Source organism: Danio aesculapii, chromosome 1, assembly GCF_903798145.1.
Source record: "Danio aesculapii chromosome 1, fDanAes4.1, whole genome shotgun sequence".
Taxonomy (NCBI): domain Eukaryota; kingdom Metazoa; phylum Chordata; class Actinopteri; order Cypriniformes; family Danionidae; genus Danio; species Danio aesculapii.
Genome location: NC_079435.1, coordinates 38961284 through 38986485, shown reverse-complemented (window position 1 = coordinate 38986485; position 25202 = coordinate 38961284). Strand labels below are relative to the sequence as shown.

At 38.4% G+C, this 25202-nt stretch overlaps 1 protein-coding gene across 1 annotated transcript in view; it reads left to right on the top strand.

The window, feature by feature from the left end:
• Nucleotides 1-330: 330 nt before the first annotated feature.
• The window catches only part of dnah6 (dynein, axonemal, heavy chain 6), a 165279-nt gene continuing 140407 nt past the window's right edge, over nucleotides 331-25202 (top strand). Inside the window, exons 1-17 of the mRNA XM_056460119.1 lie at nucleotides 331-612; nucleotides 1710-1877; nucleotides 1958-2232; nucleotides 3518-3785; nucleotides 4572-4706; nucleotides 7541-7655; nucleotides 8076-8190; nucleotides 8905-9073; nucleotides 11329-11436; nucleotides 11585-11695; nucleotides 11853-11942; nucleotides 20161-20281; nucleotides 20370-20521; nucleotides 22585-22737; nucleotides 22867-23118; nucleotides 24292-24420; nucleotides 24555-24668. Coding sequence (XP_056316094.1) covers nucleotides 337-612; nucleotides 1710-1877; nucleotides 1958-2232; nucleotides 3518-3785; nucleotides 4572-4706; nucleotides 7541-7655; nucleotides 8076-8190; nucleotides 8905-9073; nucleotides 11329-11436; nucleotides 11585-11695; nucleotides 11853-11942; nucleotides 20161-20281; nucleotides 20370-20521; nucleotides 22585-22737; nucleotides 22867-23118; nucleotides 24292-24420; nucleotides 24555-24668 — 2751 coding nt within the window. The 5' untranslated portion in view covers nucleotides 331-336. The remainder of the gene's footprint in view (nucleotides 613-1709; nucleotides 1878-1957; nucleotides 2233-3517; nucleotides 3786-4571; nucleotides 4707-7540; nucleotides 7656-8075; nucleotides 8191-8904; nucleotides 9074-11328; nucleotides 11437-11584; nucleotides 11696-11852; nucleotides 11943-20160; nucleotides 20282-20369; nucleotides 20522-22584; nucleotides 22738-22866; nucleotides 23119-24291; nucleotides 24421-24554; nucleotides 24669-25202) is intronic.

The window sequence follows — 25202 nt, the reverse complement described above, 5'->3', positions numbered from 1 at the left end:
TGACCAGCATGCCACACCTTGGGAGTTGTAAACACATTTTGTAAGTATTGCTGATCTTTGTTGCAGGACAGTCAGTGCCGTTTAGTTTGCTAACATTTATAACTTGATACAACGAGTGAACTATTACAGTTTTTTACGATATAATGAACAATATCACTGTTGTCGTATAATTTCAAAACATATATAATTTCCCGCTGGTTACTTAGCAACGCAGTCTATAACAGTTTGACTAAATGCTTTTCTTTTGACTGTTTTATAAGACTTCACTGTCCAGGCATAAACCCGAGGAGAAGGACTTTTTGAGAAGAACAAGAGGAAACTGGAGGAAAATTGATCATGTTTTCTTTTAAGAAAGGGCATCCCATGAGCCAGACAGGGCCAGAACAAGATCAAAACAGGCAGCAGTTATTTGGGATGGCTAAGTCTTTACCTGTGGATACAATTGTCCCAGGTTCTCTGGCCCCTGTTGACGTGGAAAAGCTGAGAGCTAGACTGATCTCAGCTGTGCCCAGACACCCGCAGCCGAATGCTGATGCTCTGGTGTTTCCTCACAGAACCAGGGCTCAAGAGAGACAATGGGCTGCACAGAAGCCAGCACAAGTTGAGATGTTGGTAAGGGCAAAAGCATTATACTATGTGTATAAATGATTAGTTTATGTTAAATAATATAATATAATATAATATAATATAATATAATATAATATAATATAATATAATATAATATAATATAATATAATATAATAGGTTGATGATATAACAAACATTAAATCACCATACAGGAATATGCAGACATTATGTTTGTCATGTGTATCTCTTGACCTAATTTGGATGTGTCACTAGTATTCAAGGTGTAGTATTCAAGTTACACTGTCTCTCATTTAATGTATGATTATTATTTTATGATTTTTTAAATGAAGATGGAATCAGTGTTTTCAAATGTAATGAAAACCACATAGAATCAACATGAACACAAAAAGTTTCAACATGCAACTATAAACTTTTAATGAATTTTACTTTTGTTAATCAGTGACACCATTGACTCAAATAGGATTTAAATATGAACAAAAAAATAACCATCATGCTCATTCATGTTAACGATAATAATACATTCCAGTTTGTTGCCTGCATCAAATAAAATTCTATACATAGACTTAGGGCTGAGCGTTTATGAGTTTATCTAACTCGATTACAGTTAATGAATAATTATTTTATTTATTTATTTAATTTTTTTGCCCTCATAGTTCACTGACAAGTTAATATGCTCATATATTATAAATGAGAGATTTCTGAATGAAGTGTGCATTGCTTGACCTTAAAATAATGGAAGGAAACACACACTATCTACCATGTATGATTTTTTAATTGAACATCAACGTTAAACAACTGAAATTAAAGCACGCATTGCCTAAAATGAACAGTCACGTGACTCCACACGCGGTAGGGAAAGTGATTGAAAAAATCGACCTGGAAAAATTGAATGTTGATTTCGATTACTTTTCAATTTATTGCCCAGCCCTACATAGACAGCATGAACATAATTGTCAAAAATGTTTAAATATGGGTGACATAATGTTCATGATCAATCAGCTTAATAGATATATCAACATAAAAGCAAATTAAAATATAAAACTAAACATTACAATACAAAAACTTGTAATTCTAAACTTACTTCTAAATTTTTTTTGTCATTTTTTGTATTTTTCCTTTAGCCTATTCTAAAGAGACGAAGTGAATATATGAAACCGGACAAAAACCAGATGTTGACCCCTAAGATGCCCTTTCAATTTGACGAGGTCCAATCTATTGACATTTCTTCAGAGAAAAGACCCTCCCTTTTACAGCTTCCCAAAATTCCAGACTACATCAAAGATAGACAGGTTTGACTTTAAACTTCTCTGTTCATAGATGTCTGTTGTAACATAAAAAAAAAGTACATGTTTTTATGTGATCATTTTAGGTGCAGTTGACTCAAGGCTCACTTAGGATACCATCCCCTCCTAAAAGAATAAAAAGCTCCTCGAGAAGTTGTCCAGTTCCACCTCTTAGCTACACTCCCTCTCCACCGCTTTCTGGTTCACTGCTGTTTAACTCAGTGGATGAATTAATACGTGCTAAGATTTGCTCCCCACTCGACATCGTCCAAGCCATCCGGAATAACCCTCACCTGGGATTCTTCTATTTGACTTCTTCAGTACCTAAATCATCAATTAAATTTGACACATATAACCTCAAGTAAGAAATCCATGATTTGTACACTATTCAAACACAACACAATTTCAAACTAATTATTGTTTTTATAGCATCAATGCATCAAATATATACAGTTGAAGACAGAATTATTAGCCGCCCTGTGTTTTTTTCCCCCATTTTCTGTTTAACGGTGAGAAGACTTTTTTCAACAAATTTCTAAACAAAATAGTTTTAATAACTCATTACTAATAACTGATTTATTTTATCTTTGCCATGATGGCAGTAAATGATATTTTACTAGATATTTTTCTAGACACTTCTATACATCTGAAAGTGACTTTTAAAGGCTTAACTAGGTTAATTAGGTTAACTTGGCAGGTAAGGGTAAATAAACAAGTTATTGTATAACAATGTTTTTTTTTTTTTGTCTGTAGACTATCGAAGAAAAATTTAGCTTAAAGGTTTTGACCTTAAAATGACTTAAAAAATTTAAAACTGCTCTTAATCTAGTCAAAATAAAACAAATAAGACTTTCTCCAGAAGAAAAAATATTATCAGACATACTGTGAAAATTTCCTTGCTCTGTTTAAAAAAGAAAAAAAATTCAAAGGGGGGCTAATAATTCTGACTTCAACTGTATATATTTTACGTTGTTGTAAAATTTTAGCTTTTTTAAAATAACAATGTTATTTTAAAATTCATTAAAGCTTTTTAAACATAATCGGCATATTGGAGTGATTCTGGATGATCATGTCATGCTGAAGACTGGAGTAATGTGATAATAAAATTATTAAATTAAAGTATATTAAAATAATGAAATATATCGTCACCATAGAATTATAAGGTTCTGTCTGACATTTTTGTCAAAATTAAGTTATTGACATTCTTATTAAATGACAACTTATTTACATTGCGGTATGTTTTTTTATAAGTTGTTTACATTTTAAGACTTTTTATTTAAAAAAAAAAAACAAATGTTACACACACACTGTTTTCTATGGAATGCAGAAAACTTTGAAGCTCAATATCTCAGAATCATTCAGAACGCAGAGATCCTTTTAATTCTAAGGTGACGATATGTAAAACATCAATTCAAAACATTTAATTTACAAATGCAAAAATATATTTTTGATTTCTAATGTTATGATTAAATCTTGTTTTTACATATTTCATAGGTTTATTTGGTGATTTTCATTTGTGTTCCACATAATGTATTTTGTTTAAATAAAAGTGATGCATAAAAATGTGCTAGTAATACATATAAACTTTTGACTATATTTTTAACCAGATGTTTGTCTCTAAACAGTTTTAAATACTCTTTCAACAGAATTGCAACATTTGGCAATATCAACAAGTCAGACTACTATACGGTCAGTACTCATGCAGTGACGCATTACTGTGGGTCAGAAGTGGAGTGTTTGCCTTTAGAGCGTTGGGAGCAGGAGTACCAATATCACCGAAAGCTTTTGCGCATCCCTGTGTTTGCCCTTTTTCGTAAGTGGAAGGCGTTCCGTGTGTGGCGTGCCAATGTACGCTATAAGAAAATCAGCAAATGCAGACGTTCACTGCAAGAGCATCTCTTTGTTCTCAATGAGGTTTGTCAACATTTATTTAATTTTTGTCAGTATCATGTCAAAGTTCAAAAAAGAAAAATTAAGCATGATAAATATATTTAGGAGAGAATATTATTGTATATTTTCATAGCAAAACACAAAACTTAAAGCATTTAATGGCATAAGTTTAAAAATATATATATTTTAGACAAATAAAATAGCCACTCAAAGGCATCTGTAGGGATGCAGATTGAATTTTATGTACAGAACCTGCATTTTAAAGTATTATTACTGGTCTATAAATCACTAAATGGCCTAGGACCTCAATACATTACAGATATGCTCACTGAATACAAACCTAACAGATCACTCAGATCTTTAGGATCAAATAAATTAGAAATCCCAAGAGTTCAGTCAAAGCAGGGTGAATCGGCTTTCAGCTACTACGCCCCTCGCTGCTGGAATCAGCTTCCAGAAATGATCAGATGTGCTCCAACATTAGGCACGTTCAAATCAAGACTGAAAACACATCTGTTTAGCTGTGCCTTTACTGAATGAGCACTGTGCTACGTCCGACAGATCGAACTACTATGTTTTTCTCTTCTTTTTAATTCTTTTATAACACATTTTATCAGCTTTTATTTTATTTTTATTTTTACCATTTCTATTATTTGTTTTTATTTCTCTTATACTTGTTTCTTTTATTCTTGTTTATGTAAAGCACTTTGAATTGCCACTGTGTATGAAATGTGCTATATAAATAAACTTGCCTTGCCTTGCCTTACAGAAAGAAAACAAAAGTATGGTGAATTTACTTCTTTATTTCAGTCTCTGCGACCGGCACTGATTGACATCCGGGAAATGTGTTACCACATCAGTGACATGCCACTGTGTCGACTAGAGAAAGACCACACATTTACACTGAAGGAGTTTCAGAGCACACAATACACACAGCTGGAGGAGGTGAGATATTTGGTTTGTGTGTGTGTGCATATTTGTGTGTGCATTTTAGTTATACTGCATAGTGTATTAACAGACACTGACTAATGTGGACAATCACCAAAATATAGTATACACTTTTTTCAGACAGTCCACAATTGATTTATCGGTAGGCCCACATGGAATCTGCTGTATAGATTTCTGCAGATTTTTTATTTTATTTTTTTATTTGTTAATTTAATTATATAGATCAGTGTAAATATATATGTATACAGTTTTTATGTTAATTTCAGTAATATTAAAAAATATGCATTTTTTATATAGTTAATCTACAAGTGTGTAAAGTAATATTTTCTGTAGTTTAGTAATTTATTAGATATGTTGTACAGTATGAGAGATGATTTGTTTGCCAAACAAATCGATCTAATTGGATTTGCATTGTAAACCTTATAAAAGTTTAAAAGGTTTTTTTTTTAAAAGTTTGTTTCATAAATATTGTACTTTTAAAATTTATTTAAATTTATTTATTCATTTATTTTTTACAAAATTCTGTTCTGCAGAAATAGCAAAACATGTCTGCAGATTTTGGCTGGCCCTACTCTGTAAGCCCCTCTTCTCAAACGCTGATGAGACAATGGTAGTTGAGTGTCAGATGACTGGAACTTATGCTGCGTCCCAATTGGCATGCTTATACTACGCCCTAAAATATGTAATTTTACGTGTAACGTAACAAGGGGCGGGGCCATGAGCTCACCTGCTCTGCGTTTACAATAGAGTCTGACAGGCAGACTGAGAGGAGGCGAAGTGAGAGGATCTGCATTCAGTCGTACATATACGACTCGGACAAAGACCAAGCAGAGAGTACAAAATCATATGTGTCTTTGTACAGTTTTATAGCCAACTGTGTGCTAGTTTCCAGTGCCGAGCTTGTACACAGAAACTAATAACCACGCACACTGAATTAACTGTGACTGAGGCACCGGATGCGCCGCTCGAAGCCGCGACACGTCACACCAGACACTCTCTGTGGTGCGGCAGAAACATGAAGTGTCTCGAATCGTCGCGCATTTTTGAATTCTAAACATAGGTTTCTATCAGCCCAGCCGTCGACTTGAGTGTACCCTGATAGAAACCTATGTTTAGAATTCTAAAACGCATGCTAGTTAAGATCACAGGGAGCTTCTGGGATCGAGAGAAATGCAAACGGCTGAAGTATAAGGTAGACTCAATGAGAAGTACACATGTTTGCAAACCTACCTGAAGATACAACCAATAATTCTGATTAGAGCGATAATGTGGAGAATATTGCTCTTGTGTTGAGCCCAATGAGCCTTGCATCTAAAAATAGAGCTAGGGTGTTCCTTTAGTGATATCGCTTCGACTCACGCTGAAAATGGCGGACGTGAATCAACAAACTGAGGATATGATGATGCGCCTGTCAATCAATATTGGTGGGCGGGGGGACTGCACTCCTACGTAAAGTTGCGGTCGGTTTGAAAACCGCTCCAATTGGTCCACTGTTTTTTATGTTGTTAAATTGAAAAAAAGCACTGGGTGTGCTTATATCACCCTAATATGACAGTCTATACACCATATAGTACATGCACAAATGTCTGTCCAAACAGCTTGAAAAGTAGTTTTTTTACCATAGGTGCCCTTTAAAGGTAAAATATATACTTTTGAGTGTGTAACAGAAGAGTATGCAAGCTTTGGGACATACTACTTCCTCGTTAACAGATTGTTAAATCATCTGTCAATCATCTCGATACATCATCCACATTTCTGTTATATTTAATTTCCTACCTTATTGGAGATGCAGCAGCAGGAGAACTTCCATTCACGGGTCTTTCATGCAGAGAAATCTCCTCATGTCTTTGGATAATTATACAATCAGACATTAATGTCCAAACACGTCTTTATATAAGTTCAGTATTGTTGTTGCAGATGAAATATAACATAGAAAACACCATTTAAATATTTTGTTGGCTAGATATTAATTAACTGTCATACAAACATCTTTACTGAAGCCTCTGTACTTGACGGCTGGTCTCGTGCGTCCATCATGTTTGTAGTTTATTTACACTTTTCAACCATGTTTGTAGTTCTAATCAAATTCACTTTCAACACGCAATGTACTGTGGGCAAAATCAGCTGTTATAGTATGGCCGGTTCTACTTTTAAAGTTTTTACCGGAAATAGTAACCCATCTGGGAACGTTTGATATACTCTTTTAAACATGCTACCATTTGGAACATACTAATTTTATTTTCAAATATTTTGGATGGATAGTACGCGAATTAGGATGCAGCATTTCATCTTTAGGTTTCAGCACTGAAGGGAACCATTGGAAGATCTGAAGCTTTCATTGGTTAAATGGTGCTTATGATACAAAAATGATGCTCCAACCCATCCTTTTCCAGGTGTCAAATCCAGTTCCTGGAGAGCCGCAGCTCTGCACAGTTTAGCTTTAATCCTTATTTAGCACACCTGATCAAACTTATTGAGACCTTTAGGCTTGTTTGAAACCTACAGGTATGTGTTTAAGCAGGGTTGCAACTAAACTCTGCAAAGCTGCGACTGTCCAGGAACTGGATTTGACACTTGTGCCTTAGTGGATGGGCAATGACATTTGTTTTATATGTCTGAGTTAGCAACAGTAACTAAGTGGGCAGGGCTTACTGATGGACCAGTCCTGTTTTTCAGGTGTGTCAACAGGTGTAAAGCACCAATCTGCCCTTTGTTTGTTTTTGCCTTGTTTTCAATGTAGCAGGCCTGTTATTTGTAAGCTATGCAGTTGGAAGAGTCTTTTCTAAGATTTTTTTATTCATTAGTTTATTTTTTGTGTATCTGAGTTCTAGGTGTCATCTCGTTTGGAGAAGTTCAGAGAACTGGTAATGGAAGTGGCTAGAAATGCATGTCGAAATGCTTTGAAAGAGTTTGGACACACACCTGATTATGGCGAAGTGGAGACTGGTAATCATTATTTAGATACAAAAACTATTTTGAGCGTTCCTATAAAGTTATAAAAATGTTGTGCAATATAAATGTTATGAAACAAACCATTAGTATTAACTTAAAAAAAAAATACATTCAACGTGCAATTGTAATGCCAAAGAATGCCAAATAAATAGAAATAATGTGCCTTGACTGATGTGTAAAAACTTTTGGTGAACAAAAAAAAAAATTGTGCTAATGTTTTGAGAGTGATATTAAACAAACATTATGTTAGCATTACTGGAAGGACATATCTATATAACTTTGAGGGAACTAATGTGAGCTTAATTTCATGTTAGCAGGATAATGCATACTGTAGGTGTGTTGATGTATGGATTACAATAGGTATATTCTGAATTTGACAGTTTGTGAATTGGATTTTTTTCCTGCTTGCACCAGATGGCAATGAAGAATTAGCATCACCTGCTTTTAAATTGGTCTTTGAAGACACACCTGAGAAGATGACTTATACGCAGCAAGCCAACAAGAGCTACCACTGCAAACGCCTTACTTGGTTAGTCAACTTTAATAGCACTACTAGCTCTCAACACAGTGGATTGACTAGACTGATTATTCTGCATGTATTTTAGATTATGGACAATGTAACTGCTAATTTGGCTGATCAAGTAATATTTTGAATGAATGTACACATTGTACAATTCGTTAACAGAGCTATTGACACCTGAAAACATGGTCACATCAGCTTAAGAGTAATCAATATATAATATACAATAATTAAAATGAGGAATAAAATTGGTTCTTGGGGAACCATTGGGGGGGGGGGGGGGGTAGTGGGCAGGCTAGTTCTATTAGGTAAATAGAGCTATTAAGTAATTAGTGTTGTCATTCTGTCCTTGATTAATGACCTTTATTTCATGTCAAACTCATTTTTTTTGTAAAGTACAAAAAGAGCTAAAATATAAATCTTGGAATTAATGTTTAATAAAAACAAATTTGAAAAAAAAAAAATGTATCTGATGCATTTTACAGCAGTTTAATTCAGTGGATGTATTCATCCCTAATATAACAAAAGGATAGTACATTTGCCCAGAGTGTATCGTGGGGTTGAATTTCAAAGCATTTTCTCAAAATATGTCCAAAAACAAAAGAAATTGTCCCCAAAGTTGTTCTGCTAGCTGAAACAGAAAAAGTTAATTAAAAAATATATATCTTGGAATGAATGTTTAATTATTGCAATTGTTTTCTAATGTTTGCTTTGTCTCCATAGTTTCATCAGACTTGCTGATTATTTGATTGTGAACACAACACACATGCTTGTGGTTAACTCGGTCAGTAAGCTACTAAGAGTGTTTCAGGAGCAAATCACACACACCCCTTCACTCACCCTCATTCAGAGCTCGGCGGGTAGCGAAATCAGCCATGATACCGATATAAAGGTTAGTAAGCTTGTGTGATTATGATCCAGCAATGATGCAGGGTAATATTGCTGTTATTTATGAGGGTGGTGAGCTTTAGGGATCTGTTTGTTTAAAGGTGTAGATCAGGGGTTTCCAAAGTCTCAGCTCAGAGGTCCTAATTTGAATTATCGTTTATGTCAAAGGTCTGGAAAAATGGTAAACCAACATTTAATTTTAATAAACTTGCACGTACATAAATACCATTTAATTAAATGCCTTTTCCATTCAAAATATATTAATTCTGATGCACAGCTCCACCAGTTTCAGCCAAGCAAGCCAGAGGTGACAGCTGACCAAAAAACACCTTCAATTGACCAAAACTCCACCAACTTGCTTAACTTGCTTAAACCTTGAGAGAAACCAGGCTCCGCTGAGCACTACCAATTCTCCTCTGACCAAATGTCTTGTGCAGAACTGCAGTCTGGGTGCTGGAAGCTTGAGAACGGACGTCCATCATGGTCGTTTATGTATTACATGAGCTGCATAAACCTTTTTCACAGTGGCTTTTTACATTTCCACTCTTCAAGGACCCCATCTAAAATTTGACATGTTAATTTCAGTATAGTTTTAAGGAAATATACAATATTAGCTAGTCTACTCCAAAACAGTGACAAAATTGATGCTTATAAAATATAAAACTGATATAAACATCCAAAGCTTGCCGCTTATCACTTTCGCCTACATAGATCAACACTTTTTTTCGCGTTCCTCATCAAATCTTGACCACTCAAATGTTTTCTTTAAGAGGTCCTGGTGTAGGTAGTTCTACACACCTGTAAATTGTTTATTTTGTTCCAAAACAGAGACTATTTGTTACAATGTTGTATATACAAATTTGGTCCTCTGGAATATTGTGACATTATCGTAACTATTGTGACGTACATAGGCATAGTTATGTGGCTAACAATCTTGCAGAAAATGAAAAATTACATATTTTTATTACATTTAAAATGATATACTGTACAGTTGAAGTCAGAATTATTAGCCCCGCTGTTTATTTTGTTCCCCATTATCTGTTTAACGGAGAGAACGTTTTTTCAACACATTTCTAAACATAATAGTTTTAATAACTCATTTCTAATAGCTGATTTATTTAATTTTTGCCATGATGACAGTTAATAATATTTGACTTGATATTTTTCAAGACACTTCTATACAGCTTAAAGTGACATTTAAAGGCTTAACTAGGTTATTAAGGTTAACTAGGCAGGATAGGGTAAATAGGCAAGTTATTGTATAACGATGGTTTGTTCTGCAGACAATCGAAAAAATATATAGCTTAAAGGGGCTAATAATTTTGACCTTAAAATGGTTTTAAAAAATTAAAAACTGCTTTTTTCTAGCCGAAATAAAACAAATAAGACTTTCTCCAAAAGAAAAAATATTATCAGATATACAGTACTGTGAAAATTTCCTTGCTCTGTTAAACATCATTTGGCAAATATTTAAAAAAGTTAAAATGGGGGCTAATAATAGCGACTTTAACTGTATATACAAGTAAGATTTGGATTTATGCATACTAATGTCTGATTTTGTGGTTAAAGTACTTATTTATATGTTTCTGGCTCCTTATATTTTTGTCAACAATTTATTTCACTTGAACTTATACAGTCTGCAGCTTGATGACAGTGATGTCTATGCAACTATTCCTCTTGCTCAAATTATTAAAGACATTTGTAGAGGTACAGCAAAGCTGTTGTAGATTTTTTTTCCTCTTGCAGGCCAACAGAATGGTTTATTTCTGCTATATTTCCCTTTCAATAATGAAAATACAATTTTAATTGTGTATAAGCTGGCACACCAGTGGCCAAATGTGCATACATATGTGTATAATGACAGTGGAATTACAACATAAATGTTTATGTCATTATAAAATAAGCATACAAAATAGCTTCAAAAACATACTAAATTTAACATACTAAATCTTCTGAAGTTTTCTCAGAGAGTTATTTTTAGTGGTAGTGTTGGTATAGAATATACAGTTTGTACAATATAAAAATATGTGTCTGGACAGTAAAAGCACACATACAATCCCTGTAAACCTACAGTACAATTATATGCTTCTGTGTGTTACCTTACTAGTTTTTAAAAATTAACTTTGTGTTTAAATTGCCCTTTTTGTGAGGCTATGCTAAGAAATGCAACCATTTTTAACCATAAATGCAGTGAAACTCTATCAGATCTTCTAAGTAATATAGTAAAAAATGTGTGCGTATGCATAATATATATTACAGGTGACAGCAGAGCAGAATATCAGTGCTTCCCACCAGCCAATGTTCATAACTGAGCTGATGCTGGACACACACTCCTTATCATACCAGCCCTCCAATGAAGACTTTCAGGTTTGCGTTTTATTTTTGTGCATGCATATTGCTCATTAACATCATATTATTAATTTGCTTGTGTCGTTGAGCTTTTCTGCAGCATGCACTGTGTGTATGTGCATTCTGTGTTTATTTTTCTTATTCCATGTATTTGTGTGTACATCAGGAGTGTGTAGCAGAGATTATTGGGCAGTTTGAGAAGACAGTTTTGTCTCTGGATACACTGGTGCAAGACACTTACTTTGATGCTTTTACTCAACCCATTATAAACCAAAAGGTAAACAGAGACTTACATTTGCTGTTTTTATACTGTACTACACACTCTTTTATTATCTGACTTTGACTGATGTTTGTTGTCTTAACATCTGTGTGTGTGTGTGTGTGTGTGTGTGTGTGTGTGTGTGCGTGTGTGTGTGTGTGTGTTATTTCACCAGGTTGAGGAGAAAATGTGTGGGGATGGGCCTAGTCTTGAGGAAATTCTTGAAGATGATGCTTATCTGCAAGACATCATTCTTAACATTAAGGTTTTCCTTTTATTCTAAGATGATTATTTTTGAAATGCATTAATATAAGCTGGCCTCATGCACCAGTTTAGCATATGTTCAGACACATTTAACAGAATTATAAGTAACTCACTTATTTAACCCTTCTAACCAATAGAGCTCTTCTATTTGCTATTTGATCAAGTAAAATTTACTTTAAAAAGGACCCACATTGTTAACTTCAATTCATTGGGATAACATAGACACTTTGACATGGTTTAATTAAAGTTTTTTTTGCCCATATTGAGAAAAAAAATCTGTTTTAAAAGTAAAAATATATAATTTACCAGGATATGGCTGTAGAGCTTCACCATTTGCTGTTTGACCAACTGAAAGATGTGTTTTTACAAAATAGTTTTCTTCAGATCCTTATGAAATCGCAATAAAAATACCATTAGTCTAAAAAGCACTGTTTGTGTAACACGGGGAGTGACAGAGACAACTGAGGTTTAGGATCCACGTGCAGGTTTATTCAAAGTCAGGGAGGCAATGATCAACACAGGTGCAAACAGATGTATAAAGGCAGTCCAGAATCGTAATTAAACACAGGCGAGAGGTCGGTAGACAGGCGGCAGACAAGGAGAAAGGGAAACCAGGCAAAGATCAAAACACGGAGGAACAAGACTAAGGGAAACCCGTTGTAATGTCACTTTACAGATAAACAAGACTCGGCAGTGAGAGTGTGTGTTGTTTAAATGGTGTCTGTAATCAGTCTAGAAGCTGCAACAGCTGTGGAAGTCTAATCAGTGGAAATGAGGAAGCATGTGTGTGTGTGTCAACGGAGTGCATGTATGAATATGTAGTCCATGAATGGCGGATTTGTAGTCCATGTGTGTTTGTGTGTGAGATCCAGCGATCTGGGAGTTATGATCGCTGATGATCGTGACAGTTTGTCTCCTGAGTGTTTCATCATAATGCTGTAACAGAATAAACTGAGCTGTATAATGCTAGTTCACACTACAGGATTTTAAACATAAACATAAAGTCTACCGATTGCCGATCACCTGCTGATTTTTCAACAATCACAGTTCAATGTGTCGGTGAGTTATGTGTAAGTTTATGTGTGAACCACTGAGCATAGCAAAGAGGCTTGCGGATGCATTCCCAACACTTCGCTGATGAAAAGCCAGTATCTGGCATGCTAAATATTCTGGACTGGTTGGCCGACTCGACCACACGTTGGGTCAGATGTAGTGATGAGCTAAAGCTAATGAGAGAGCAAGTCATGGGTTGACTGTCTGTTGTGTTGACGCACTCAACAGATATGTCTGTGATTGTTTACAGGGACACAAGAGCATATGAAAGCCACATCTATCAGCTGAACTGTACAGATATGTGAGCGATTGATTCGCTGACAGATCCACTGATTGACAATGCTTTCAAATGCTCTCTCTGGGTGTCTGCGAGGTCTTAAAAAGTATTAAAAGTTGAAAAATCAATTATGAGAAAATTAAGGCCCTTAAAAGGTATTAAAAAGTCAATTGCGTTTGTACGAGGTCTTCATTTTTGTTTAAGCATTGTCCAAAGAGTTTGACTCTAAAAAGCATAAATACACTTATTTTCCTCTTTATATTAACAACGGCGTGCTCGATCCATTAGTTTGGACTGGGGCGCGTCCGGCCAAGCTCCTCCATCCGGGTGATGTCTTGTAACTTGTGACTCTCTCCACATGTAGCGAAACCATACAGCGAAACAGACGGCAAAATAGGAAATTAAAATAAGAAAATAAGAGTTTAAACAGTGGCTGAAGCCTGTCGCTGAAAACAACCGTGTAATTTATTTTTTCAAGCTTCTTCCGAGCTTATCTGAGTTCTGGTGCATGGTTGTGCTCCATTTATTTATTTAACTATAACTTTTTAATAACAACTGTTTATTAACAACTGTTTATTAAGTTAAAGGTTTGATACTGATTAGAACTTGAAGTGGCGATGAGATCTTAAAATATTCTGAAAAGGTCTTTAAAAAGTCTTAAAAAGGTATTGAAATTACCTTTAGGATTCCTGCATATACCCTGTCTCTTGTACATTTTATAGAGATTTCAATATAGATCATCCAGCCTGAACATGTCGCATAGTGTGAAAACCCTCAACGATTTTTAAGACACAAATTCAAGTCATGTACCCTGAACTGCACAGCGATCTGCTGATGTTTGTATACCTGAGTTGCTGTCACATGACTTTGTTTTTATTTTTTTTTGCATTGTTGAAAGTGTGATTTTAATAATGAATTTTGTCCACTTTCTAATCAGAGTGACATTTTTACGCTAAGATAAAATCAAGATACCATTCCAATTATTTATTTATTATTTTTGTAAATCTTGAATGTACTGTTCACCATACAAAGTTTCATGCCATTTGGACTAGGAGAAAATTTCATTTATACTTTATTAAACATCCTTTGGGGGTCAAAAGGACCCCAAGGCCTGGAAAAAGGTCAAATGTATTACAGTCATTGTCATGGATTGGTCAGGCTCTCACGACCCCCACTCACGAAGATCACCATCACCTGACTTCTAATGAGCACACAGCTGCATCACATTCACGAGCACCAGATAAAAGCACAGCACTCCAGTCGCTCATTGTCCGGGCTCGTCTCGACGAAAGCGGACAACTGAGCGACCACTCAGCGTAGTCATCCTCAGCTAAACAAACGATTTACTTACCTGTTCTCTTTGTATTCCTCCTAGTCTTCCTGGTCCCCCCGAATCGTCCTGTCTTCCAGTCCTTCCAAGTCTGTGTCATCCTCTGTCAGCTGTATCTGGTGTGTGCTGTCCATCCTCGTGTATTCCTGTTACCCAGCCACGGAGGAAAAGACCCCAACATCATTCCTGATCCTCCTGGCTATCCTTCATGTGCTCCTTGTTGTCATTCAATAAACACCCTAACGTTTCCTTACCTCTGTCTCCTGTCCGCTTCATAACAGAAGCCCGGACCCATAACGACGACAACATGAGCACCCTCGATCACTTTCAAGAGCTGGTGGACCAGTTGAAGCGGATTCTACAGCCACCAGCTCCACTTTCCAACGCACCACCAGCACCGAGCACTTCCGCCTCCACAGTTTCTTCTTCGGCCCTTCCTTCCAGTCCCATGGCCCGACCAGCGCCCTACTCAGGCGGAGCGGGGGAGTGCAATGGTTTTCTGTTACAATGTTCCCTCATATTCGAAATGCAACCTTCTCTATATCCCACAGATAAGTCAAAGATCGCCTACATCGTATCACTACTCTCTGGACCTGCACTTAAATGGGCTGAGACGATCTGGAACCAAGCCGGGCCGGTCATGAATTCCATCACTACCTTCACGGAGTATTTCAAAGAGGTGTTTGGACGTTCTGATGGGGAAGTAGCCGCTGGAGAGCAGCTGTATCATCTAAAGCAAGGTACTCTATCTACACAGGAATATGCTCTCCGGTTTCGCACTCTAGCAGCTGCAAGTGGATGGAATGAGAGATCGTTGTTGACCACGTACCGGCTCGGCTTGGAACCCACTCTCCGAATCCAGCTGGCCACATTAGATGATACAATGGGTCTGGAGAGATTCATCCAACATTCTCTCCGATGTTCCGATCGTCTCCGTTCCTATCAACAGGACACCATCACCCCCTCGTCTGCACTCCTCCAATCGCCTGAGTCAACAGCCTCTCCAGAACCAGAACCCATGATAATAGAGTCTGGAAGACTGACATCAGCGGAACGACAGAGGAGGCTGACCCGGGGTCTGTGTCTATACTGCGGTGTCAGTGGACACACCCGTATGGAGTGTCCCCTTCGTCCCATTCGGACTTCAGTGAGTGTATTCAGTACGAATATTGAACAATGTAAACCACTTACTACCACCGTACAAATAACTACTGCCTCTATTTCTCTCCTTGTCACAGCCCTCATCGACTCCGGGTCAGCAGGGAACTTCATCTCCCAATCCCTCTGTCGTCAACTCCACCTCCGTACTGAGGCGTCCTCGCATATATACCAGATACAACCGATAACCCAGTGCACTCGATCTTCGACCCGTATCCATCGACAATGCGAAGACATCCGTCTTCAAGTGGGGCTGTTACATCAAGAGAGGATTCAATTTCTGGTTCTGGAGGGTGCAAATATGGACATCATTCTAGGGCGCCCGTGGCTGGTGAAGCACGATCCCATCATCTCTTGGGGCACAGGAGAGATAAAGAAATGGGGATCTGGATGTACACCTACCTGTTTTCCAAATCTCCCTCTTCAAGGTCGGAACCCCATTTCTTTGTTTGCAACATCGGTCGAGAGCCCTCCTGAGAAGCAGTCTATCCACATTCCTAAGGAGTACAGCTCCTTTCATGATGTCTTCTGCCCCAAGAGAGCTTCCCAGCTACCGCCGCATCGGCCATGGGACTGCGCGATCGACCTAGTTCCAGATGCCCAGTTGCCACGAGGTAGGATCTACCCGCTCTCGCTTCCAGAGAATCAGGCAATGGAAGATTACATAAGGGAGGCTCTGAGTCAGGGGTACATACGTCACTCAAAATCACCAGCCGCCTCAAGCTTCTTCTTTGTGGCCAAGAAGGACGGAGGGCTGCGTCCATGCATCGACTACAGGGTCCTAAATAACGGTACAGTAAAATACCGATATCCCCTTCCTCTGGTACCAGCCGCTTTGGAACAGCTCCGAGAAGCTAAAGTCTTCACTAAATTGGACCTCCGCAGCGCGTATAATCTGATAAGAATACGTGAGGGGGACCAATGGAAGACAGCATTCGTGACCCCTACTGGCCACTATGAATATGAGGTCATGCCTTACGGTCTGGTCAACGCCCCCTCCGTATTCCAAAACTTCATTCATGAAGTCCTCCGGGAGTTTCTTCACCACTTTGTAATAGTGTACATAGATGACATCCTCATTTACTCCCGGAGTGAGGCCGAACATCGCCAACACGTTGCGGAGGTCCTACACACATTGAGAGAACATCACCTCTACCTCAAAGCGGAGAAATGCTCATTCCACCAGAAGTCGATTCATTTCTTGGGATACATCATTGATCAAACCGGTATACGTATGGATGGGAAGAAAATTGAGGCTGTTCTATCCTGGTCAGAACCCACTTCCATTAAGGAGCTCCAGAAGTTTCTTGGGTTTGCTAACTTTTATAGACGGTTTATCAAGGACTACAGCAGGATTACATCACCTCTCACTAATCTCCTCAAGGGTAAACCCAAAGGACTGGAGTGGACCAAAGAAGCAGCCGCAGCCTTCCGCCTTCTTAAGAAGGAGTTCACAAGGGCCCCACTCCTGACTCATCCTGACCCAAATCTTCCTTTCGTGGTGGAAGTGGACGCATCCACCACCGGCGTCGGGGCAGTATTATCTCAACATCATGATACACCGCCCCGACTGCATCCCTGTGCCTATTTCTCTCGGAAGTTGAGCCCGGCGGAGCAGAATTACAGCATAGGAGACAGGGAGCTGCTAGCAATCAAGCTAGCCTTGGAGGAGTGGCGTCACTGGTTGGAGGGAGCCAAACATCCGTTCCAGGTGATCACAGATCACAAAAACCTCCAATATATCAAAGAGGCCAAGAGACTATGTCCACGTCAAGCCAGATGGTCACTTTTCTTCTCACGTTTTGATTTCTCCATTTCCTATCGTCCAGGACCCAAGAATCTAAGAGCAGACGCTCTCTCTCGTTTACACGAGCATCACGATCATGAAGAACTCCCAACGAAGATTCTTCCCGAACACATCTCCATTTGTCCGATCACCTGGAACGCTCCTCCAGTCGTTGCCACTCCGGAAGCCCCTGCTCCGCCGGGATGCCCTCCTCATCGGCAGTTCATACCACCTGAACACCGGGTAGATCTGATCCACTCCTTACATACCTCGCTAGGCACTGGACATCCAGGGATCAACAATACTCTCTCGCTAGTATCCCAACGATTCTGGTGGCCAAACATGGCAAGGGATGTGAGGCAATATGTTCAGGGCTGTAAGGACTGTGCCCAATCCAAGAGCCCACGTCATCTACCCGCTGGAAAGCTCCATCCCTTGCCGATTCCGAACCGTCCCTGGTCACACCTAGGAGTGGACTTTATCACTGATCTCCCTTCGTCAGAAGGTAATACCTGTATTCTAGTCATAGTAGATAGATTCTCAAAGTTTGTCAAACTAATCCCTCTGAAAGGTCTTCCCACAGCCTTTGAAACAGCCGACAATATCTTTAATCAAGTCTTCAGGTCATTTGGTATTCCAGAAGATATTGTGTCGGACAGAGGTCCACAGTTCATCTCACGTCTATGGAAAGCCTTCTTCAAGCTCCTAGGTGTGGCCGTCAGCCTCTCTTCTGGATATCATCCCCAAACCAACGGGCAGACAGAGAGGAAGATTCAGGAGGTGGGACGGTTCCTGAGGACCTTCTGCAGTGGTCACCAGAGCTCCTGGAGCCAGTATTTGGGCTGGGCAGAATATGCCCAAAATTCACTGCGGCAACCCTCCACCGGACTCACGCCATTCCAGTGCGTCCTGGGCTTCCAACCACCGCTCTTTCCCTGGGATGGCGAACCATCTGATGTCCCCGCAGTGGATCACTGGTTCCGGGAGAGCGAGAGAGTCTGGGACGAGGCTCATCAACATCTGCAGAGGGCAGTCCGTCGAAGCAAGGTAACCGCCGATAGAAGAAGGTCTGAAGAACCCAGATACACACCCGGACAAAAGGTGTGGCTATCCACCCGGGACATACGCATGCGACTGCCCTCTCGCAAGTTAAGTCCCCGATTTGTTGGTCCCTTCACCATCGTGGAACAGGTTAACCCCGTCACCTACAAACTACAATTACCCTCTCACTACCGTATTCACCCTACATTCCACGTATCACTCCTGAAACCCTATCACGATCCTGTTCTTCCCTCCACAGAGCCTGACCACGAAGAGGAACCCCCTCCTCCACTGCTCCTAGAAGAAGGAGCCGTCTACGCAGTGAAGGAGATCTTGCGTTCCCGACGTCGTGGTGGCCAGTTGGAGTACCTGGTGGACTGGGAAGGGTACGGCCCCGAAGAAAGGACATGGGTTCCCAGAGCTGATATTCTCGATCCTAGTCTCATGGTGGAGTTTCATGAGAGCCACCCTGAGTTCCCAGCGCCTAGAGGCAGAGGGAGACCACCACGGCGTCGGAGGTGTCGGCCCTCAGGAGCGGGCCCTGGGGAGGGGGGTACTGTCATGGATTGGTCAGGCTCTCACGACCCCCACTCACGAAGATCACCATCACCTGACTTCTAATGAGCACACAGCTGCATCACATTCACGAGCACCAGATAAAAGCACAGCACTCCAGTCGCTCATTGTCCGGGCTCGTCTCGACGAAAGCGGACAACTGAGCGACCACTCAGCGTAGTCATCCTCAGCTAAACAAACGATTTACTTACCTGTTCTCTTTGTATTCCTCCTAGTCTTCCTGGTCCCCCCGAATCGTCCTGTCTTCCAGTCCTTCCAAGTCTGTGTCATCCTCTGTCAGCTGTATCTGGTGTGTGCTGTCCATCCTCGTGTATTCCTGTTACCCAGCCACGGAGGAAAAGACCCCAACATCATTCCTGATCCTCCTGGCTATCCTTCATGTGCTCCTTGTTGTCATTCAATAAACACCCTAACGTTTCCTTACCTCTGTCTCCTGTCCGCTTCATAACAGTCATGATGACTCTTGAGTTAGGATATGAAGTATGGTAATGACAGGGATGTGATTTCTATTAAGTAATGTTTTTAATCTAAAAGCCATTTATTTTCAAGAGTCAAATATGCTTTAAGAAATAGTTAATGCAAGACTGGAAATTCAGTCATCATTTACTCAGCCTAATATCGTTCCAAACTTTACATCTCTTCAGTTCTCATCTTTGGAACACAAATAAACACACCCAAAATGTTCAAACTTCAAAAAGTACAAATGATATCATAAAATAACCCATATGCATCAATGTGTAATTATGATCTTAATATGATGAACATGTACATGTTAATCATACATGATGAATGTAACATGATGAATGTAAATTATTTCATATATAAACACTGACCAATTTCACATCAATACATCAAATCAGCAATTTAAAAATGGTAAATAGAAGCTCTACTATTCTTGCTTGGTGCATGGCTTTCAGTTTTTATCATGGATTAAAAAAAAAGTTTTCATAGTTTTTTTTCTAATTTTGAAAATGTTTTATGCTCCATCTCCCTATCAGCAATCAATCCAGACTGCATTTGTGACCGCTAATGTATACGCTCGTACATTTGAGCCGTTCCGACTGTTTTACAAAGAGAATGAAGACCTGGACCTGGAGGCTCTCAAAGAGCAAGAGCATGGTGAAATATTAAAATCATCATCACAATTAATAACATTTCATTTCATTAACAAATCATGATTTATGCTTTGTATGTGTGTCTGATGCAGAGGTTGCGTTTTTTGGGAACAGTCTGGATAAATATCATCGAGAACATAAAGAAGCTTTAGCCATCCAACAGAAGAGACCTCTGGGAATTCTGCTGGTGGACACTACAAAACTGAAGCACAGACTTATACCATCTCCTCTGCACTGCATTGAGGTGATGCAACGCTAGATTACACTATTACCAATTAATTTGCCTTTAATATTTGCATTCTATCGAATCCTGTTTCTGCCAAATCCAAAGGTACTTAGGATTTTCCTTTTATTCTTTAACTTTTTTCCTTACAATTTCGAATAAAAATAATAGCAAGACATAAATTTACCAGGCAACTGTAAGAAAAAAACATTACACTTGACTTTATATCTTACAGTTCTGATTATGTGTCTTGCCATTCAGTATTTGTCTTGAAATTCAGTCTTTTTGTCTTGCATTTAAAAAAAAAATAAGACTGTGAGGCATAAAAATATATAAACTAAGAAATTAATTTGTGTTGTAATAGATTTTTTCAGTGGTTCATTCTGCTGTGGGAACTTCTGATAAAAAAAGCAATAAGCCGGAAAAACGTGAAATAATAATTTTTTTCAGTTTTATTGTTTTTATACAATGAATTAGCAATTTTTAATTTTGTCATAATTTTGAGATAATCTGCCAATTATGACCTTTTTTTCAGAGTTGCAAAAGTCAAATTCGCAATTCTCTGAAAACAATGTCAGATGACTCTCAGGGAGATTTAAACTTGCAGTTTAAAGAAAAAAGTGTAAATTGTGAGATATATACAGTAAACACTAAACCAAAGTCATTAATGTGAGACAAAACAAATCACGATTACCTTTTAGATTTTATTTTATTTGTTTAGTGCTACTTTATATTATGTGGCCTTAATTACAATGCACTTATTATGCACATATATGCTTTTTTGTCCTTTTTTTAATATTAAAAAAATTATCGGCATGTAATTACATGTGTAATAATTCATTCATTCATTCATTCATTCATTCATTCATTCATTCATTCATTCATTCGTTCATTTTCTTTTCGGTTTAGTCCCTATATTAATCTGTGTTTGCCCCAGTGGAATGAACCGCCAACTTATCCAGCATCTGTTTTACACAGTGGATGCCCTTCCAGCTGCAACCCATCACTGGGAAACATCCATACACAACCATTCACACACATACACTACGGACAATTTAGCCTACCCAATTCACCTGTAGCACATGTCTTTGAACAAGTGGGGGAAACCAGAGCACCCGGAGGAAACCCACGCGAAAACAAGGAGAACATGCAAACTCCAAACAGAAATGCCAACTGACCCAGCCGAGGTTCGAACCAGCGACCTTCTGTGACCTTCTGTAAAATATAATTTTTGTAATTATATTTAAAATTACACTGTTTACCCAACCCTTACACATAAGCCACACTTCAAGAGTTCACACTTAGCTGATGATTAATTATAAGCTTGTTTGGCATGCTGTCCCGGGAGAGAGCCCTGAGCTCATAAGATCCTCGAGCCCTTGGCTCCCTCCCGTTGCAAGGCGAGAAGGGAGTTTAAGCTCAGGTAGATCTCGAGAACTCCCCCGCTGTAATAACCAATGAACAGCCAGTGATTGCTTATGTTGCATGTTTTTTGGACGGTGGGAGGAAACCGGGAAACCCGGGGGAAACCCACGTGAGCATGGGGAGAAAATGCAAACTCCGCACAGAAATGTCTGCTGGTTTGGTAAAGCCTAGAACCAGAGACATTCTTGCTGTGAGGCAACAGTGCTAAGCACTGGGCCACCGTGTCACCCATCTAGGAAGAAGGAGGAATAGGGGTGGATGGGGGGATTCTTAAAAACGAAGATAGCGGTGGTACGTAACCCAGGGTATTTGTAGTAGCTTAGGAGTCGTCTGATTGGTGCATTGCGAATTGGATAATGCGGATCCAGCCGCTAGCAATCATAAGCACGTGATCCTCTCGAAATTTGTTTATAACTAAACTTCACTTAAACCTATCCTTACTACCAAACCTATCCCTAACCCTACTCATATAATACGAACAATACCGTTACAATATGAACACAATAAATACATTGTACCAAGTACCTAGTAGTTAAGGTCACTTAATATATAGTTATATATAGACCATTGTTTTACATTTGATGGCAGAAACAATCCATAGTGTCCTTACCTTACTTTGTCTGATACATATTTCAAGATGTTTTGATCTCCTTCTCTAGGCCATTAATGACATTCTACCTCAACTGGCAAAGAAAAAGATGGATGACATCATTGCAGAGGCTCAGGATGCCCAATTCAAACTGGACTTTGTTCCAACAGTAACCACTGAATATGTTGACTCCCTCAACTTCCTGGATGAAATTCAGAAAAGGGTAAGAATCCAGTTTGTGAGAGATTGTGTTTTTCAGCATAAAAAAAATTGCAATCCACTAGGGAATTAGATATTTGACAGCGGTTTGCTCAGATGTAACTACTCTTATCTTTCAATCTTTTTCTGTCAGATTGAGATGCTGGAAACGGAGACTGTGACCGTCAGTGAGATGCACAAGTTGATTGAGTGTTACTCTGTCCCCACACCTCCTGAAGATATTGCAGTATATGCCACGTTGCCACCATGTATAACTGCTTTAAGAAACACCATCGACAAGGCAGTGGGAGAGCGAGACTCTTATGTGGACAAATTTTGCCAACATCTCCAGCAAGACATCGGTCAACTGAACAATAAAGTGCAGGAAGTAAAAGCACACGCAGAGGTAAACACACCACAATAATGTGCTAAGGTTGTTAGAGTGTTTGGTGTCACTTTACTTGAAGAGGGTGTTCATAAGACTGTCAAGAATTGTGACATGAGATGAATGACATTTTATGCATTCTTATGAGAACTGCCATAAAGTGTCTTTTTCTAAGTTATGTTATTCTATAGGCAAAGATAGCATTATTTGAGATGTCTTTGTCAAGACAACTTGACATAAACAAATACATTATAACCTGCCTTTGTCTTGACATTTCCAAGAAAAAAAATCCTGTCAGTGTCAACTTGACATTACCAAGACAATATAACTTGTCATAAATCTGTCATAAACATGAGGACCACTGAAATTGTGCTGTAAAATTTATCACAGCATCACTGCTGTTTTTTATCTCTACTAAAGTGATACAAATAGAATTTGTCATTAAAATGTCAACAAATGTTCTTAAATATTAATGACACAGTTATAAAAGAATTTGACAGAGTATTTACACTTTAAATGAGAAATTTTAATGACAAATTCATTTAGTTCCACTTTGTTCCACTTTGTTCCACTATGTTTTTTGTTATACTTATATATTTTTATGTTTCTTTAAACTTAATAAGCAATGACTGGTTAAATTGATTTAAAGTCATGGTAAATAGACCCTTATTATAAAAAATATAGTTATTTTCGTTATAAATATAATTAGAAATATTTATTGAGCACTGAAATTAACATATTAGAATGATTTCTGAAGATTCGTGTGACACAGAAAACATTTATTCAAGAGTAATTGCTGGTGAAAATTCAGGTTTGCCACAGAAATAAATTACATTTTAAAATAGAAAACAATTGTTAAAATTTTGCGATTTCACTGTATTTAAAAAGAAATCAAATAAATCTAGGCTGACTTCAAACTTTTGAAGGGAATTGCATTGCCTAAAGCACAGGTGTCAAACTCAGTTCCTGGTGTGCCGCATCTATGCACAGTTTAGTTCCAACCCTAATGAAACACACCTGATAAAACTATTTGAGTCCATTAGGCTTGTTTGAAACCTACAGGAATGTGTGTTAAAGCAGGGTTGGAACTAAACTGTGCAGAGCAGCAGCACTCTGGCAACTGAGTTTGACACCCCTGGCCTAAACTGTTGTACTTTGCTGTAGTACTGAACTAGTATGAATTTGTCTCTGCAGAACCATCAGCTCCTTGACATTGATGCAGATCGTTCTAACATACGACGGCTGCTGGGAGATATTCAGATCTCTATTGATGAGCTGCAGTCTCAAGCCTTCAAATATAAAACCTACCAGAAGAACTTTAAGGTTAGTGTGGCTCTCTCTCCACTAGAGGGCACATGTTCACAATTTATTTTCCCCACAGTTTATTTTGACCTTGTCTGGCTGATTATCATGAGTTGTGAAAAGTGTTTTAAACTTTATACTGTTTGTTTGTACAGGTGGAGGTGACTAAATATGACACTCTTGAGGAATTGACTGCTGAAGTGAAGCTGAAGCAGTTACTCTGGGACTCTCTTGAGGAATGGGAAAGTCTGGAGAACGGCTGGTTGCAGGTCATTTAAAAAAAAGGATCTTATTTTATACTTTAGAATCATTCGATTTTTTTTTTTTGCCTTTTACTTAAATTTGCATATTAGTTGTCAATACAACAAAATGTTTTAAAATTATAATGCAATTTGGAGATCTACAGCTTTAAAAAACGTTTCATAAGATGCATAGAGCAGAAGCCCAGGGCAATCTGAAATGTCTGAAATCTGTGCACTCTTTATACTGTTTTCCCTTCACTGTCCTGCTTTTCACATCTGGTTTACTGTTTGCAAGGTTAGCATGATGCTTTACATTCGATGCCCCCTAAATGGAAGCCCCTTCTCGCCTATATAATTCATGCTTGCAGTTCGACAATATGATGACATGTGATCATTCTTTTATACTGTATGACTTCTGATTGTCTCAAGGCTCCTTTTTGTTAAATTCCTATCATTGTCCTCCTAGCTATTTTCTCAAAGGCCCTTTCTTTTCAAAGACATTTATATTGGTAAATGCACATAAGGGTTATATTTACTTGCTTACACCTATTCACTATATAC